Raw genomic sequence first — 20,153 nt, forward strand, 5'->3', positions numbered from 1 at the left:
TTTTGCGGTACATGGGCCTCTCACTGCTGCGGCCTCTCCCGTTGCGGAGCACAGGCTCCGGACGCGCAGGCTCAGCGGCCACGACTCATGGGCCCAGCCGCTCTGAGGCATGTGGGATCTTCCTGGACCGGGGCACGAACCCGTGTCCCCTGCATCGGCAAGCGGACTCTCAACCACTGTGCCACCAGGGAAGCCCATTAACTCCCTTTTTAAAATTTTATTCACCACTCTAAAAAACTAAGTCAATGGCAGTGGGATTTTCCAACCCAAGTGAAAAGAGCCAAGGCCACACCCATGCTAGTCTAGTCTTTTCAGTCATCATGGCCAGAATCTAGGCAAGCACTGTTTGGTTAAGACTCGCCACCTTTTTGGGACCCACATGACATAGCCAAAGATAGGCAGGTCTTGAAAAACTTCTGCCACAATCTCCTAAAACTCAGTGGAGCAAAGTTTGAAGGCACTAAAGGCTGGGTCTTAAGAAGGCTTCAAAAAGAGTAACCCTCTGCACAGAATTCTTATGCTTTAGTAGAAAGAATCATGATGAGTATATAACCCAGTTCTCAATATCTGGAAAAAGAATTAGGATTTCCAAATTGGCCCAAAAGAATTTTACTCCTTAATGAAACCCACCAAAACTTGCATAATGACTTAATATTAGAAATACTACACTGGCTATATGAAAAAAAAAATATATATATATATATATATATGAAGATATACACACACATATCCCACATATAAACCCTATGGTTCCAAACAGCAATACATTCCACCGGAATCAGGATTTACCATATAAATTCAGGTCAGGCAAAATCTTTATACCACAGATATTCAAGAATCAAGCATCACTTGAATACCAATGATTATTTTTTAAAGCAATTTCATGAATAAACAGAATTCACACCTTACATTTTTAGAAATCCAGTTTCTTCTAACCATTCTCTATTTTGTTAACAACAGTATGATTGTTTAGCCATTCCTAATCAATCTATCTATATAATTTCCATTAGATTTTTATAAGTTATAAAACATACATCTTATCATTTGGAAAATTAACTAAAAGATAGTTTCAAGAAGTTTAAGTACCCAAAGATATTTAAAGGAAATAATTTAGATTAACACCTTGGCACGTGTGATTTCAATGATGGTGTTTCTATTTCTACATAAAGAGAATTTTCCCCTAAACACAAAGTATGAGTGTGTTTCAGTAATTTTTATACAGCAATTGAAAAAGATACTTCCCTTTATGCCTCTTCAGTTTTCTAGAGATAAGTCATCCTTGCATATTCAGTATAAATTTTCTGCAAATTCCAGAATTGAAATGTGATTCAAAAAAAAAAAATCAAGTTGAACAACTAAGGCAATTAGCCAGATGTTTAAAACTAATTATTTCAGCCCCTTTTCATTTTTTAATTTTGACAATAGCACAGCAGTAGTACTCTAGGGAATCAGAGCTTTAATAGACAGTTATAGATCAAAGTAGCCAGTGCCCCTGCTATAAGTAAGGGTATCTAAAATTAATCATTAAATAATTTGATGCTGTTAGCTTTAAAGATGAATGCTGCATGGTTACAAAGAAGTGTTCTGGATCAAGTCTTTACACAGCATATGAAATAGGTTGTGAACAGAATCTCTAACACTACCAAAGTTAGTAAATGAGTATCTGATAAGTGAACCATAAATATTCCTCATTTTTTAAATCAAATTTTTTAACCTGCAGCTCACTGCAGTTATCTCATTTACACAGAGCTCAAAAACCAGCCAAACTTAAGGAATAGCCCAAATTTTCAGCCATACATGAAAGATGCATCCTATCATCACTTCCTTTCAAGAATACTCAATTCTCCCACCATTTCTTTATTGCTTGAACCTATATTTCCCTTCATACAAATCTACCTCTGTTTCATAACCATCATCAATAGAACTAAAATTTATTGAGGACTGTAAACCAGATACTGTTCGTGCACTTGCCAAAAGCTTTACTCTCAGCAACTCCATGAAGAAGATATTATTACCTCTATTTTATAAGATGAACAAACCCAGGCTTTGCACTAAGTGGCAGAGCATAATTCAAAACCCAGCTGTCTGGTTCTAATACCAAACCCGTGGTTCTAAACAGTGTGCCAAGAAGCCCCAGGATGCCACAGTGTACTCAGAGATATTTTAAATGCAGGGGGGGAAGGGGACGACACAGTGATACTCAACATCTGTGGACACCTCACAAACTAGCTCAAGGTAGTTCACACTTTTAACATTAGACAGCACTATATTCCTCTCAATGACATCCTATTTTTCCAAAGCTGGGGTTCTGGGAGTTACTGTGATTAAAAAGCAAGTCCTCATAAAAATCAATGTGATACAGGAAACAAGTGTGACAGTGCCTAATGATTCCAAGGTTTGAGAAGTTGTGCATTGTCCAACAGGTGCACACATGTCATCAGTATGTAACTGTAGTTTTTAAAAGAATGAAATAAAACGTTTTTTCAATGTATGTGTATTATTTGTTAATTATTTTGTATACTCATTAAGTTTGGCTCTAACTACTTAATACTCATAACTATTAGGTATTAATACGGCTAAGTAGCACTGTAGAAAAACTTACTGAGATACTCAAGACACCATCAACAAAGAAAGTTGGGGAATTTCTACACTACATATACTGTATTTTTACATCCTTCTCTTCCATAGTTCAAAAAACCCAGCCACACCCCACTCTAATATTATCTATGTCTACTTTTAAAGTAGCATTATTTATGATATTTTCTGAAAACCATAATGGAAAAACTCCTGAGTTCAGGGCTAAACAATTATTTTGGGGGGTATACAATTAAGTACATTTTCCATGTTTTATCAATAATTTGGATTGATATTGCCTTTGGAAAATGTTATTAATTTCCCCTAACTTAATCCAACTATCAGGTATTATATCTCATGTTTTAAAATAAATAAGCTTCTAACAGGTGATATATAAATTGAATTAAGGGAAATCAAATTTTTAAAAAACAACTTAAAGGAATATTGACTTTTATGATTTAAGAAAAACAAAGCAGGTGGCAAAGTAACATGCATAACATGATCCATTTCTGTAAAAAGCAAAAAACAAAAAAAGGAAAGAAGAGGCCCTGAACCAAGATGGCGGAGTAGAAGGACATGCTCTCACTCCCTCTTGCGAGAACACCAGAATCACAACTAGCTGCTGGACAATCATCAACAGGAAGACACTGGAACTCACCAAAAAAGATACCCCACATCCAAAGACAAAGGAGAAGCCACAGTGAGATGGTAGGAGGGGCGCAACACAGTAAAATCAAATCCCATAACCACTGGGTGGGTGACTCACAGACTGGAGAACACTTACACCACAGAAGTCCACCCACTGGAGTGAAGGTTCTGAGCCCCACGTCAGGCTTTCCAACCTGGGGGTCTGGCAACGGGAAGGGGAATTCCTAGAAAATCAGACTTTGAAGGCTAGTGGGATTTGACTGCAGGACATCAACAGGACTGGGGGAAATAGAAACTCCACTCTTGGAGGGCACACACAAAGTAGTTTGTGCATCGAGACCCAGTGGAAGGAGCAGTGACCCCAGGGGAGACTGAACCAGACCTACCTGCTAGTGTTGGCAGGTCTCCTGCAGAGGCGGGGGTGGCTGTGGCTCACTGTAGGGACAAGGACACTGCCAGCAGAAGTTCTGGGAAGCACTCCTGGATGTGAGCCCTCCCAGAGTCAGTCATTAGCCCCACCAAAGAGCCCAGGTAGGCTCCAGTGTTGGGTTGCCTCCGGCCAAACAACCAACATGGAGGCAACCCAGTTCCACCCAACAGCAGTCAAACAGATGGAAGTTTTACTGAGCTCTGCCCACCAGAGCAACAGTCAGCTCTACCCACCATCAGTCCCTCCCATCAGGAAACATGTATAAGCCTCTTAGATAGCCTCATCCACCAGAGGGCAGACAGCAGAAGCAAGAAGAACTACAATCCTGCAGCGTGTGGAACAAAAACCACATTCACAGAAAGATAGACAAGATGAAAAGACAGAGGGCTAAGTACCAGATGAAGGAACAAGATAAAACCCCAGAAAAACAACTAAGTGAAGTGGAGATAGGCAACCTTCCAGAAAAAGAATTCAGAATAATGATAGTGAAGATGATCCAGGACCTCAGAAAAAGAATGGAGGTAAAGATTGAGAAGATGCAAGAAATGTTTAACAAAGACCTAGAAGAATTAAAGAACAAACAAACAGAGATGAATACAATAACTGAAATGAAAACTACACTAGAAGGAATCAATAGCCGAATAACTGAGGCAGAAGAATGGATAAGTGACCTGGAAGACAGAATCGTGGAATTCACTGCTGCGGAACAGAATAAAGAAAAAAGAATGAAAAGAAATGAAGACAGCCTAAGAGACCTCTGGAACAACATTAAACGCAACAACATTTGCATTATAGGGGTCCCAGAAGGAGAAGAGAGAGAGAAAGGACCAGAGAAAATATTTGAAGAGATTATAATCGAAAACTTCCCTAACATGGGAAAGGAAATAGCCACCCAAGTCCACGAAACGCAGAGAGTCCCATACAGGATAAATCCAAGGAGAAACATGCCGAGACACATAGTAATCAAACTGGCAAAAATTAAAGGCAAAGAAAAATTATTGAAAGCAGCAAGGGAAAAAGGACAAATAACATACAAGGGAACTCCCATTAGGGTAACAGCTGATTTCTCAGCAGAAACTCTACAAGCCAGAAGGGAGTGGCATGGTATACTTAGATGAAAGTGAAGAACCTATAACCAAGATTACTCTACTCGGCAAGGATCTCATTCAGATTTGATGGAGAAATCAAAAGCTTTACAGACAAGCAAAAGCTAAGATAATTCAGCACCACCAAACCAGCTCTACAGCAAATGCTAAAGGAACTTCTCTAAGTGGGAAACACAAGAGAAGAAAAGGACCTACAAAAACAAACCCAAAACAATTAAGAAAATGGTCATAGGAACATACGTATCGATAATTACCTTAAACGTGAATGGATTAAGTGCTCCAACCAAAAGACACAGGCTTGCTGAATGGATACAAAAACAAGACCCATAAATATGCTGTCTACAAGAGACCCACTTCAGACTGAGGGGATGGAAAAAGATATTCCATGCAAATGGAAATCAAAAGAAAGCTGGAGCAGCAATACTCATATCAGATAAAACAGACTTTAAAATAAAGAATGTTACAAGAGACAAGGAAGGATACTACATAATGATCAAGGGACCAATCCAAGAAGAAGATATAACAATTATATATGCACCCAACACAGGAGCAAGTCAATACATAAGGCAACTGCTAACAGCTATAAAACAGGAAATCGACAGTAACACAATAATAGCGGGGGACTTTAACACCTCACTTACACCAATGGACAGATCATCCAAAATGAAAATAAATAAGGAAACAGAAGCTTTAAATGACACAATAGACCAGACAGATTTAATTGATATTTATAGGACATTCCATCCAAAAACAGCAGATTACACTTTCTTCTCAAGTGCGCACAGAACATTCTCCAGGATAGAGCACATCCTGGGTCACAAATCAAGCCTCAGTAAATTTAAGAAAACTGAAATCATATCAAGCATCTTTTCCGACCACAACGCTATGATATTAGAAATGAAATACAGGGGAAAAAATGTAAAAAACACAAACACATGGAGGCTAAACAATATGTTACTAAGTAACCAAGAGATCACGGAAGAAATCACAGAGGAAATCAAAAAATACCTAGAGACAAATGACAATGAATACAAGACAATCCAAAACCTATGGGAAGCAGCAAAAGCAGTTCTAAGAGGGAAGTTTACAGCTATACAAGCTTACATCAAGAAACAAGACAAATCTCAAATAAACAATCTAACCTTACACCTAAAGGAACTAGAGAAAGAACAAACAAAACCCAAAGTTAGCAGAAGGAAAGAAATCATAAAGATCAGAGCAGAAATAAATGAAATAGAAACAAAGAAAACAATAGCAAAGATCAATAAAACTAAAAGCTGGTTCTTGGAAAAGATAAACAAAATTGATAAACCATTAGCCAGACTCATCAAGAAAAAGAGGGAGAGGACTCAAATCAATAAAATTAGAAATAAAAAAGGAGAAGTTACAACAGACACCACAGAAATACAAAGCATCCTAAGAGACTACTACAAGCAACTCTATGCCAGTAAAATGGACAACCTGGAAAAATTGGACAAATTGTTACAAACGTATAACCTTCCAAGACTGAACCAGGAAGAAATAGAAAATATGAACAGACCAATCACAAGTAATGAAATTGAAACTGTGATTAAAAATCTTTCAACAAACAAAAGTCCAAGACCAGGTGGCTTCACAGGTGAATTCTATCAAACATTTAGAGAAGAGCTAACACCCATCCTTCTCAAACTCTTCCAAAAAATTGCAGAGGAAGGAACACTCCCAAACTCATTCTATGAGGCCACCATCACCCTGATACCAAAACCAGACAAAGATACTACAAAAAAAGAAAATTACAGACCAATATCACTGATGAATATAGATGCAAAAATCCTCAACAAAATACTAGCAAACAGAATCCAACAACACATTAAAAGGATCATACACCATGATGAAGTGGGATTTATCCCAGGGACGCAAGGATTCTTCAATATACTCAAATCAATCAATGTGATACACCATATTAATAAACCGAAGAAGAATAACCATATGATCATCAATAGATGGAGAAAAAGCTTTTGACAAAATTCAACACCCACTTATGATAAAAACTCCCCAGAAAGTGGGCACAGAAGGAACCTACCTCAACAAAATAGACGCCATATATGACAAACCCACAGCAAACATCATTCTCAATGGTGAAAAACTGAAAGCATTTCCTCTAAGATCAGGAACAAAACAAGGATGTCCACTCTCACCACTATTATTCAACATTGTTTTGGAAGTCCTGGCCACGGCAATCAGAGAAGAAAAAGAAATAAAAGGAATACAAATTGGAAAAGAAGAAGTAAAACGGTCACTGTTCGCAGATGACATGACACTATACATAGAGAATCCTAAAGATGCCACCAAAAAACTAATCAATGAATTTGGTAACGTTGCAGGATACAAAATTAATGCACAGAAATATCTTGCGTTCCTATACACTAATGATGAAAAATCTGAAAGAGAAATTAAGGAAACACTCCCATTTACCACTGCAATAAAAAGAATAAAATACCTAGGAATAAACCTACCTAGGGAGACAAAAGACCTGTATGCAGAAAACTATAAGACACTGATGAAAGAAATTAAAGATGATACCAACAGATGGAGAGATATACCATGTTCTTGAATTGGAAGAATCAATATTGTGAAAATGACTATACTACCCAAAGCAATCTACAGATTCAATGCAATCCCTATCAAATTACCAACAGTTTTTTTTTTTTTTTTTCGGTACGCGGGCCTCTCACTGTTGTGGCCTCTTCCGTTGAGGAGCACAGGCTCCAGACACACAGGCTCAGCGGCCATGGCTCACGGGCCCAGCCACTCCGCGGTATGTGGGATCTTCCCAGACCGGGGCATGAACCCGTGTTCCCTGCATTGGCAGGCGGACTCTCAACCACTGCGCCACCAGGGAAGCCCCAATGGCATTTTTTATGGAACTAGAACAAAAAATCTTAAAATCTGTATGGAGACACAAAAGACCCTGAATAGCCAAAGCAGTCTGAGGGAAAAAAACGGAGCTGGAGGAATCAGACTCCCTGACTTCAGACTATACTACAAAGCTACAGTAATCAAGACAATATGGTACTGGCACAAAAACAGAAACACAGATCAATGGAACAAGACAGAAAGCCCAGAGATAAACCCACACACCTATGGTCAACTAATCTACGACAAAGGAGGTAAGGTTATACAATGGAGAAAAGACAGTCTCTTCAATAAGTGGTGCTGGGAAAACTGGACAGCTACATGTAAAGGAATGAAATTAGAACACTCCCTAACACCATACACAAAAATAAACTCAAAATGGATTAAAGACCTAAATGTAAGACCGGACACTATAAAACTCTGAGAGGAAAACATAGGAAGAACACTCTTTGACATAAATCACAGCAAGATCTCTTTTGATCCACCTCCTAGAGTAATGGAAATAAAAACAAAAATAAACAAATGGGACCTAATGAAACTTCAAAGCTTTCTCACAGCAAAGGAAACCATAAACAAGACGAAAAGACAATCCTCAGAATGGAACAAAGTATTTGCAAACGAATCAATGGACAAGGGATTAACCTCCAAAATATATAAATAGGTCATGCAACTCAATATTAAAAAAAACAAACAACTCAATCCAAAAGTGAGCAGAAGACCTAAATAGACATTTTTCCAAAGAAGACATACAGATGGCCAAGAAGCACATGAAAAGCTGCTCAATGTCACTAATTATTAGAGAAATGCAAATCAAAACTACAGTGAGGTATCACCTCACACCAGTTAGAATGGGCATCATCAGAAAATCTACAAACAACAAATGCTGGAGAGGGTGTGGAGAAAAGGGAACCCTCTTGCACTGTTGGTGGGAATGTAAATTGATACAGCTACTATGGAGAACAGTATGGAGGTTCCTTAAAAAACTAAAAGAAGAATTACCATATGACCCAGCAATCCCACTACTGGGCATATAACCAGAGAAAACCATAATTCAAAAAGACACAGGCACCCCAGTGTTCACTGCAGCTCTATTTACAATAGCCAGGTCATGGAAGCAACCTAAATGCCCATCGACAGACGAATGGATAAAGCAGATGTGGTACATATATACAATGGAATATTACTCAGCCATAAAAAGGAACGAAATTGGGTCATTTGTTGAGATGTGGATGGATCTAGAGACTGTCATACAGAGTGAAGTAAGTAAGAAAGAGAAAAACAAATATCGTATATTAACGCATATATGTGGAACCTAGCAAAATGGTACAGATGAACCGGTTTGCAGGGCAGAAATTGAGACACAGATGTAGAGAACAAACGTATGGACACCAAGGGGGGAAAGCGGCGGGGGAGTGGGGGTGGTGGTGTGATGAATTGGGCGATTGGGATTGACATGTATACACTGATGTGTATAAAACTGATGACTAATAAGGACCTGCTGAATAAAAAAATAAATAAAATATAAAAAAATTTTTTTAAAAAGGAAAGAAAACCTTGTTTTTATACTTCTATTTGTATGAATAAACACAGAGAATTATTTGGAAGGATATATAGCAAACTGTAAACAGTGGTTACCTAAGGGGAATGAGACTGACAAGGAGAGACATAAAGATTAATAACTTTACTTCAAACATCACTGCATTTGTTTAAAAATTTTTTAATCTTGTAATTATTGAAAAAAGAAAAGGAAAGTCTTAATGTTTCCCTTAGGAAAAAATTTTTCATCAAATCCTCTGGGAAAGTTTGGCGACATGTATACAAAACTTAAGTCAGATATCTTGGATTCTAGACTCTGCTTCAAAACTCACCAAATATCTGACTTACAGCTTTTCTTTCTTCCTTTTCTTTATTTTTCTTAAAGTCTTTTAATGACAAACCTCCATTTCCTTACTTGCAAACTGGAAATTAAAATTTTAATTTTTTTCACCTGAGAAGGTTACTATGCGGATAAATAAAATGAGCGTGATCTATAAGTTATGAAAGGCTATGCAAACAGCTGTCACATATTCTATGTGACCTGAAATTAGTTAGCATAAACACCACGAATGCTAGCAGCACTGGCAGTAAAATGGGAAAGCTGCTTTCTTAGGAACCATTCTTCCCTAGCGTTAATCATCTAAATAGGGTAATACTTGACCAGAGTCATCCAACACTTGTAGCTTCATATTGTTAAATAGCAGCTCTGAAAAATGACTATCCTTAACAATAATAATGGTAACTACCTTTTATGGTTGTTGTGAAAAATAAAATATGTGTAAAGTGCTTAGAGTATACTGCATTTGGCTCATAAAAAGCAATTTTTTGATACTATTGTGATTTTGATGGTTATCATAATCTCCCAAGAGTTCATGAGTTAACATATAAAAGTCCCTGTAAACTATTAGGGAATGACAAACATTAGAAGTGCTAGAAAATTTTTAACACTTAATTCATTTATTTATTTTTTATTTTATTTATTTATTTCTTGGTTGCGCCATGCAGCTTGCGTGATCTTAGTTCCCTGACCAGAGATCGAACCGGGGCCTGGCAGTTAAAGTGCCAAGTCATAACCACTGGACCGCCAGGGAATTCCCAACACTTAATTTAAATCTATTATCAGGAAAATATCTTTAAAAATCCTACTTAAAAACCGGATCTACTCTATCTTTTCTCTTAAAGCAGCTAACACCTGGACCTAGAGATTTTCATACTAAGTGAAGTGAGTCAGACAGAGAAAGACAGATATCATATGATAGCACTTATATGTGGTATCTTAATAAATGGTACAAATGAACCTATTTACAAAACAGAAATTGAGTCCCAGATGTAGAAAACAAACTTACGGTTACCAAGGGAGAAAGGTGGAGTGGAGGGATAAATTGGGAGATTGGGACTGACATATATACACTATTATATATAAAATAGATAACTAATAAGGACCTACTGTATAGCACAGGGAACTCTTCTTAATACTTTATAATGATCTATATGGGAAAAGAATCTAAAAAAGAGTGGAGATATATATATATGTATAACTGATTCACTTTGCTGTACAGCAGAAACTAACAACACTGTAAATCAACTATTCTCCAATAAAAAAATTAAATTTTTTTAAAAAAAATAAATTTATTCCACCATTAAAAAAAATGCAGCTAACACCTACTGAGCAATTGCTAACGGCTAGCACTGGCCTACCTGCTTTCCATGGATTTTAAAATTTAAATTCAATCTTTCAGACTAAATTGAAAGCAATCATATGTTCTATTTTAATCCTATTGTTTTATAATATTGCTAACCCTTGGTTTTACAATACAAACAAGTGGAATGACAAAATTATGGAGTCAGAAAAACAGGAATGGATAAGAAGCTTATCTAATTCCATAAGTAGCATGTGGCAGTTCAAAAAATTCGTATGTCTGTTGTGTTTCAACAGAAAACAGCTAACTAAGCTTCTCAAAACTGATTTCAATTTAAATGCAACTTCATGCAAAGGGAACTACGATGGTCAACTTCATTCAACTAAATTAAATGAAGAGGTTGGTGTTCCAACCCCTTGTCCCTCTATGACTATCATTTATCATTTCTGAGATTCTGGGATTCTGCCTAGAATCTTTTAACACCATCAACAAAAAAAATTAATCAATTTAAACTGATGAAACCTATCAAATGAAGATATACCACCAGAATCATTCAAACCCCATTCAGAAGGGTTGGGTCAAAATTCCTGAAAACTAACATCCTTTCAATGGAAGGGAGAGTGCAGTTTATCCACAATATAAACTTCTTTCTTTACTCCAAATTACAGATCTAATAGATTTCTGGCTATTCCCTCAAAACTACATGACACTCCACTATGCAACCATGAAATATGATTTTGATAGACACATACAGACATGGAGATCTTTCTACAATATATTGTTGAATGAAAAAGCAGACTACAGAATAACAAATATAATGATCTCATTTTTATAAAAATATACACATTCAGAGGCAGGCAAAAAACTGAAAAAATAAACACTGCAATTATGAAGATAGCCCACTTAGGTGGGTGGCAAAATTTTTGAGTGTTTCTTTACATATTCTGTATTATATAAATTTAAATATATATATATATTCTGTATTATCTGGCTTGCTTTTCAATAATTTTTTTTTTTTTAATAATCGGGAAAATGTTGTTTTCACTTCCTAGTTAGGCAAAAACATATGCTTGCTTTTGTCTCAAAAAGCTGCAGGTCAGACTCTCTCCATATAGAGTCCAAGGAGATAGACATCTTTAGAACCACTTACTATTCCAGCACTGACAACCATCAATATTTCTGTATTTAATTCATCTAGAGAAGCAAAAAGGATACAATACAAAAACAAATAAACAAAAAAACAGAAGAGCTAGAGACACCATCATTAAAATCCTTTCAGAAAAAAGCTGGAAACACCAGCCCTTACATTTTCTCTTTTTGAAGTTGTCTCTTCCCATTCTATGGAAAAGAAGTAGATACTTCAACAAAAGCTGGGCATTTCCATAGACTCAGAGATCCTTTGAAAAATTTTTTGGCTATGCCTGTATCTTCCACAGCATCTTACGTGGTGAGGAAACAGAGTGGCTCTAATCTAGACAGAATAAGTAAGGCAAAACCTTTGTATCACATAACCAAAGGTTGGTTTTGTCTTGATAGCTTTTCCGAGTCACAGAATACTTATATATTTCCGAGTCACAGAATACTTATATATTTTAGGCACTGGCCAGATAACTCAAATTTTAATTGACTGCTATGTAGACGCTGTCAAAAACCCAGTTGAAACTACTGAACATTTTAAAGACATCCAAGGAAACTGCTAATTATCTGTTAGTTTGTACTTTCTTCCCTATTATTGTATCAAGTTAAGATTCATAAAATATTGCAAATGTAAATTAAACTTTTGTGTTCCAAAGGAATTCTTAACAAGATTGCACTTTATATTAGTCTTTGGTTTTTTAATCAGTAATGATAAAAACATCTGTATGAAAAGAATTCTGATTATCTCCTCTAAAAATATTATCTACCATGTCATATATTATTTATATAGAGTCACATGTAAATTCCTTTTAGATTTTATGCTAGGAAAAAGCTTCTTTTACTATAGAATAAGAAATATACAACTCTTACTTCAGTTTTTGTCTTAGCTGCTAGTGGGCTCAGAACTAAATTACAAAACTTTACTTAGTCTAGGCTTCTGGTGTATCTTCCAATACTATGTGGCTCTTGATCTTTTGTATATCTAATATACAATCATACCCTCTCTACATGTTTTTTTATGAAACTGATGCATAGACAGCTATTGCCAGGAGTTCCCTGGTGGCCTAGTGGTTAGGATACTGGGCTTTCACTACCGGGGCCTGGGTTCAATTCCTGGTCGGGGAACTGAGATCCCACAAGCCGCACAGTGCGGCCCGCCCCCCCGCCAGCAAAAAAAAAAAAAAAAAGACAGCTACTGCCAATGTTGAGAATTTTAATCAAAAGTCACAACTGTGTATAGATGCCTCTGCCACAACAAAAAGCCATAAATTATTTAAATGACAACAAATGCCACAAATTTATTAAACTTAATTTGCAAATTAGAAGATTAAGACAAATGAGGACGGCAACCAAAAAAAAAGCTTTCATTTCTGGTGAAGAAAATAATTTTTAAATATATAGGTCTTCCCCAATGAAAATATTAAAAGCTTTAAAACTAAGTTTGCTTAATTTTACTTACCGTGTCTTTTCAAAATTAATAGGGCATTTTAATTATAACAAAAAAGACTTACATACCTTATGCAAACAAGTGTCCACTACCCAATTGCACACATTTTCCAGGTCATCAGATACCTCAAGCCTAGATTTAACAAATTCACAGAGCTCCTCATTACTCATAACATCCCAGATCCCATCACAAGCCAAGATGATAAATTCATCCTCTTCTGCTCTTAAAATTTCATAAACCTCAGGCTCTGGAGAAACAAGTTGTTCTGTTGGGCCCTTGCCATCAACACACTTGTAATCATAGTCCCCCAGAGCACGAGACACTGCTAATGAACCATTAACACGCTGTATCATTACGCTGCCTCCTGCATTTTGGATTCGCTCTTTCTCCCTTGGGTTGCAAGGTTTGTGATCTTGGGTAGAAAAGCAGACTTGTCCATTCCTATACAGAACAGCCCGTGAATCACCACAGTTGATGAAGTAAATATGCTTAGGTGAAATCATAACTCCCACTGCAGTTGAACCGCTCCTGTCCATGCCATTTCTGAGATCTGAAAAGTTACGCATGTATTCATCAATTTTCAAAAAGCCAGTTCTGATACCATTCTTGACGTTTTCCACTGAAGGCTCAAGAGCAGATCCTGATTTTCCAGCTGCCCTAAAGTCTTCATTATTAGTGATGTGTTCTAATAAGTGTGTTGAGCAGTAATTTGCTACTCTGGATCCAGCGTGACCATCATAAACTGCAAAAAACGACCAGTCTTCCAAGCCGTGAGGAATACCTACGACAGCTGTGTGTGCATCTTCCATCTCCACTCTCCATCCTTGCATACTACTCAGGCCATAACGTAAACCATTCCCAGCACCATGAGCATTATGTTTCTCAGTTTTGGGTTTATCCAAAAATGCACCCATGTTTAGTAATGAATCTGAAAGGAAAAAAAAATTGTAGGTGTTACATGTTTAAATTTGATAGAGCATTTATCTACAATATTTTATCTATTTTCTAGTAACTCCTGATCAAGTATATTTTTCAGTATTATCAAAATTTACTGGAACAACAACAAAAAAGAAACCAAGAAAATGTCCCCGTATACCCTTCTTCTAGAATAGTAGTTTTTCAATCCTAGCACATTAGAGTCTCTGGGGATGGGACCCAGATATCAATATCTTTTTAAAAATGCCTCTCTGGTGATTTGTCAGTAGAGCAAGTTGAGAACCACCATTCTAGGAGAAAGGAAACCAAGAAACAAAACCTGGTTAAGTTTTTTTTTTTCAATTCAATTTATAAGATAACTCTAGGGTTCAATATATAAGACGCAGGAGTGAGAATATTCAGAACGATGCAACATCTTGTTCAATCTACTAAGGTAGAAAAGTATGCTAATATATTTTAGAAAGACTTCCAAAAGCAAGTGTTGTAATCAAGTATTTTCCCCCCAGTAATCCTGAAGACAACCCCCCAAATTAATTAAAACATAAAATCTCAGTTTTAACAAACATGTGATTTTACTTACGTTTTACTGCACATCAAATAAAAAACTTTACTTGGATTGACTGAAGCCCATTAACCCATAAAAACAAATATAACTTTAATGATGTGCTAAAGAACATACTACTTAATATTGCCGTGCTTCACAATCCATGAAGTAGCATTAGGACAGCTTTTACTCAGCGCTGGCTGACAAAGACTTAAAGCCCATAGAGAGAACTGTAAAGTACCACTATGCATCACCCTCCCTCTCAGCTTTACTATTACTTTAGAATAAGGCTTTTCCAATTTCAAATGACTTGGACTGGAACAGTGGGGATGAGAATGCCTGGTACGTTTTCCACATACAATCCTGGCCCTAACGCTTGCTAGCTGTGTGATCTTGAGTTTCCTAGTCACTGGTACCTCAAATCCCTTCTCTGTCAAATGGGAATAATAACAATAGTACCTACACCTGACAGGGTTGCAGTGAAGAATGAGTTAACATATAGTGCTTAGAACAGTTCCTGAGACACAGTAAACACCATAAAATGTTTGCTGTTATTATTTGCTCAAAATGCAAATTCCATGGCCCTATCCCCACACCCTCAATTTTTTTTTTTTTTCCAGTAGATCTCGGATGGGATCTTCAAAACAGCATGCTGGTGACTAAAGAATCACATTTTGAGACACTCTAGTCTAGATCAACTGACTTTCATTTGGATCTAGGTATCTTTGTGAGATATCTTTTTCAGCTGTAACCATTACCTAACTTTACAAAACTAAATATTCCTATTCCTAAAAACCCAATGAACCACCATATATAATATTTATAAATTACAGCAATTTTATAACTTTTCATGAGTTATATATTAATACTGTACTAATAAATTACAAACACAAATATTTATAAAAAGGAATTTTGGAAGGACAAGATTTTACTCAGACCTAAAAATTAATTTCATTCAAGTATGATAAAAAATTATATTTTGTATTGAGAACAATGTAATAGAATATGCTTATTTGTTAGCACATTGGTTTGATATTTTGATACAGTGATTTGAAAGCCTAGTTCTAAGCACATTTTAATTTAGATTGTTTTTAATGCTTATTTCACCTGAAAAAAAAAAAAACCCTTATAAAGATACCTAAAAAAAAAAAAAAAAAAAAAAAGATACCTAAACGCAAATGAAACTGAATTGTTGACTGTATTTATCACCCACTCTTCAATCCCAACTACCAATTATAAAAAAAATTTGTTATCATTTCCCTTATCTTGATGTTCTTCGAATTAAGGTTCTGCTGTTTCACATTTCAAGAAATGGGCTCAAAATTCACAAGAGTTCCTCATTTAGAAGAGTTTTAAAAATAGTTTGGAAATTTCTATTTCCAAATTTGTTTTTAATTTAGGGATAAAGAGAGAAGGAAGGAGGGGTCTTCAATAAAAAGCTATAGGAGACCCTAAGAATCAAAGGGAGTCTGGAACGCCAGCTTGGAAAACCATCAGGAAACAAAGGAGCCCTGAGGCTGGGCAGCCAAACACTGTGAAAGTTACACCAAGAACAGCCTTGCCTGCTGCTGCAGTGATCTTCTACGTTCCGTCTAATTTCTTTCTGAAAGTCACTTTCTCAAGATTCAAAGTTTGGGAAACAGGTATCTAAGTATCTAATTGACTGAGCTTCGGTCACCAGCACACCTACTGGCTGTAACTGGGACTGCATTCTTTCACAAATTAGTAAATTTTTTTTTACGTTCAATATTGATCTCATTTTAAAGTTACGGTTGTCCCATAATGATTTAATTCTTTAAACATCATGAAATATCATACATATTTTATATAATGTATACACACAGCTAAAGAGTACTAAAACTACCATACAGTTTAAGAAGTAGAACATTATCAAGACCACTGAAGCCTCCTATTATCCTGAATTTTCTAATTAGTATTTCTTCTAGTTTAACCATATTCATGTGTGGTTGTTTAGTTTTATATGTTTGACACCTTACACTGATGTAAAATACAGTATGTTTTACTCTAGTACTTTTTTTTTCCAGCTCAACACTGTATTTCATTTACATTGATGTATAGAGCTGTAGTTCGTTCACTATATGCCACTGTATGTTTGCACCACAATTTTTATCCATTCCACTATCAATATGAGTTATTTCTCATTTTTTAAGTATAAAACAGAGCTGTTTTGAACAATCGTAGTGCACATATGTGTTTTCCTAGAACATATACCTAAATTCCCAAGTGCTTAAAGTTTATATAGATGATCTTTTTTCCCCCAACAAAAATCACAAAACAAACCATCTCCAAACATTTGTTTCTCAACTGTTCTTTCACTAACACTACTTTCTTTAAGACAATTACTTTCTTAGTAAGTAAGCTTCATCTTGAATGGCATGATTAAGAGTGTATTTTCTTTTATCCAAAAATATCTGCATAGGAATCAGCAATTACTATTTTAAGTTCTCTAACTCTTCAAAAGCAAAAAACTTTGCTATGAGATAATCATCAAAACTCTATGTGGCAGACTGTACCTTCTTGGTCATTTCTCATTTCATTCACAGTAAGCCCTCAGTATCAGCTGGTTCCACACCCTCAGATTCAACCCACCACAAGTTGAAAATACTCAGGGAAAAAAAATTCCAGAAAGTTCCAAAAAGCAAAACTTGACTTTGCCTTGCACCAGCAACTTGTACATGGGATTTATATTGTATTAGGTAATCCAGACATGATTTAAAGTATATGGGGAGGTTGTGCATAGGTTGTATACAAATACCACACCATTTTATATAGGGGGCTTGAGCATCTGCATATTTTGGCATCACCACTGTAAACAGCTCACTGAATCTTAAAGTTAAAGGTCTTGTTTTTATAAAATTAACTACACTGATAACACCCTAATAGCTCTGAACTCCTGGTTCAATTTCTTTGCTGCAGTAATTTTCCTATGAATGTTGCAGTGAACAATTTTCACCTTAAGTGACTATGATTTTTCTTCCAAAAAAGGTTATCTTTATTAAAGAAGCAGTTACTGTTGAGAATATACATTTGTCTAGCATCTCTTTGCTTTTACTCTTCACTCCCCCCCAAAAACAGATTTTATTACTGAAACAAAATTTAGCAAATACCAAGAGGAAAGTATGTTACAAACACCTATATTTTAGTCAATCTTAAATCTCCCATGTGTAATAGTTCTCACACTGGTTTCTTCAACTTGGCAATGATTACTACATGTTTCAAAGGCATGTGATGACAAAGGAATGTATTTTAATTTGGGGCCATATATTCTACGTATTATTTCAGTCATTTTGACCAAGGCAGGAAAAACTAGTGTTTCCCCAGTGGTATGCTTTGTCTTTTACTACTCAGCAAGAAACCTCAAAGGGCCTTGTAAACATTTATAATTAAATTTAGTGAAACTTTGTAGTTACTGTATTGAATATTACATGGCTCTATCAAACACCTCTGGGGGGGAAAAACTCATAAAGGTTAGTTTTTACCCTCAGAATGCAATTTTTGAAATGTCTTGCTAATTTACTATAATTTTATACTATGATTTAGCCATATGTCAAGCACACTATACACTTAGGCAAGCTATGGTTTCAACAACAGTAAATTGAGATCCACATTTCAAATAATCTTTGACAATCTCAAATTTTGAGAGGTTGATATTTGAGATCTGATTATATTATAGGTTTTACCCCATAAGAGCCCACACTGGGATTAGGAGTTCTAACATTTTTTACGCTGTGTGCTTGTATGTGCTCTATTATAATTAAAATCAATCTAATGTTTTGATAGGAATCTTTTACAGTCACTTGCTCATTTTTTGAAGACTGTTTAGTTAAAACCAGATCACATGGAGGGACTTTCCTGGTGGCTCAGTGGTTGGGAGTCCACCTGCCAATGCAGGGGACACAGGTTCGAGCCCTGGTCTGGGAAGAACCCACATGCCGCGGAGCAGCTAAGCCCATGTGCCACAACTACTGAGCCTGCGCTCTAGAGCCCGCGAGCCACAACTACTGAGCCTGCGCTCTAGAACACGTAAGCCACAACTACTGAGCCCAGGTGCTGCAACTACTGAAGCCTGCGCCCCTGGAACCTGCGCTCCACAACAAGAGAAGCCACCACAATGAAAAGCCCGCACACCGCAACAAAGAGTAGCCCCAGCTCGCTGCAACTAGAGAAAGCCCGTGCGCAGCAACAAAGACCCAATGCAGCCAAAGACAAATTAAAAAAACAAAACCAAAAGAAGACCAACAACAACAACAAAAAACTAGGTCACATGGAAATCAATGTAATCACATGTAAACTTCAATGTGATACAGCAATGAATACAAGTGAGGAAGTAAAAATTCTACCGTTCCTTAGAATCTCTCACCAGCCCATTTGACATACTAACAGTGTGGGGAAGCCAGTGTCAATCACTATATTAAATGTAATTTGCCTTTTTCAAGATGAAAGACAATAAACAAAGGTTCTAATCTTTAAAAAATTAATACTGATGGATGGTCCTGCATACTCCCTGTAGAGACCACTTGGTCTATACAACTCTGTGGGCCTAAGAGGTTTTACAAGACTGAGAGAGAATATATGCATAGCAAGCACTGTCTAAAGACTGAATGAGCAATATTCTCTGCACATCTGTCTTTTTCCATTGCCTTCTTTGAGATGAATACATTACTGAACTCACAGCAGCATAATGTTATTATTTACTTGCTTAATCAATGGAACACAGTAATTGTACTATAAAGTAAGCACCTGAGAATGGTATTTTAAAAGGAGTTATACACGGAAGACTGGGGACTACTGGCTGTCTTTTTTATTTAAGTAGTTTGCTATAATCACCTTAAGTAATCACATTTTTAATAATCACTTAAAAGGTTTCACATGTGTGTATATAGTATATAGCATTCAATTCTGGGCTGATTCTAAAATTTTTCATTCAGAATCAGTACATAAAATACAGCAATAAATCATACATACTTGTATTTGCCACAGGAATACCTTAAACGTACTTTAACAACAGTACATTAGACACTCACTCAAGCATTTTCTGACTGCCTACTACCTGCCAGGCACTGTATTAAGTACTAGGAATAAGATGCCCCCATCCCTAAAGGAATGTATAGTCTGGTGGAAGACAAAGACCAGTGCACAGGTTTTGAAGGCACACTGTGATACAGGGGCTATAATGGAATAAATACAGGTATGCCAAGAAGAGGTATCAAAAGAGTCTTATGTAGTTAAAATTTTTCCA

General features: G+C 36.3%; 1 protein-coding gene across 5 annotated transcripts in view; it reads right to left on the reverse strand.

Annotated features, from left to right (window-relative positions):
- The window catches only part of PPM1B (protein phosphatase, Mg2+/Mn2+ dependent 1B), a 91,428-nt gene that overhangs the window by 30,030 nt on the left and 41,245 nt on the right, over positions 1–20,153 (reverse strand). For 3 of the 5 annotated variants that reach the window (XM_022573944.3, XM_022573943.3, XM_089922360.1), the window contains exon 2: positions 13,482–14,341. The exons of 1 other annotated variant lie outside the window; for it this stretch is intronic. In XM_022573944.3, the coding sequence (XP_022429652.1) occupies positions 13,482–14,327 (846 nt within the window). In that variant the 5' untranslated portion in view covers positions 14,328–14,341. The remainder of the gene's footprint in view (positions 1–13,481; positions 14,342–20,153) is intronic. One more of the 5 variants, XM_022573945.3, reaches the window with a different exon arrangement.

Source organism: Delphinapterus leucas, chromosome 13 (genome assembly GCF_059928025.1).
Source record: "Delphinapterus leucas isolate spDelLeu-1000000601 "Yukka" chromosome 13, BTC_Dleu_Yukka2, whole genome shotgun sequence".
Lineage (NCBI taxonomy): Eukaryota > Metazoa > Chordata > Mammalia > Artiodactyla > Monodontidae > Delphinapterus > Delphinapterus leucas.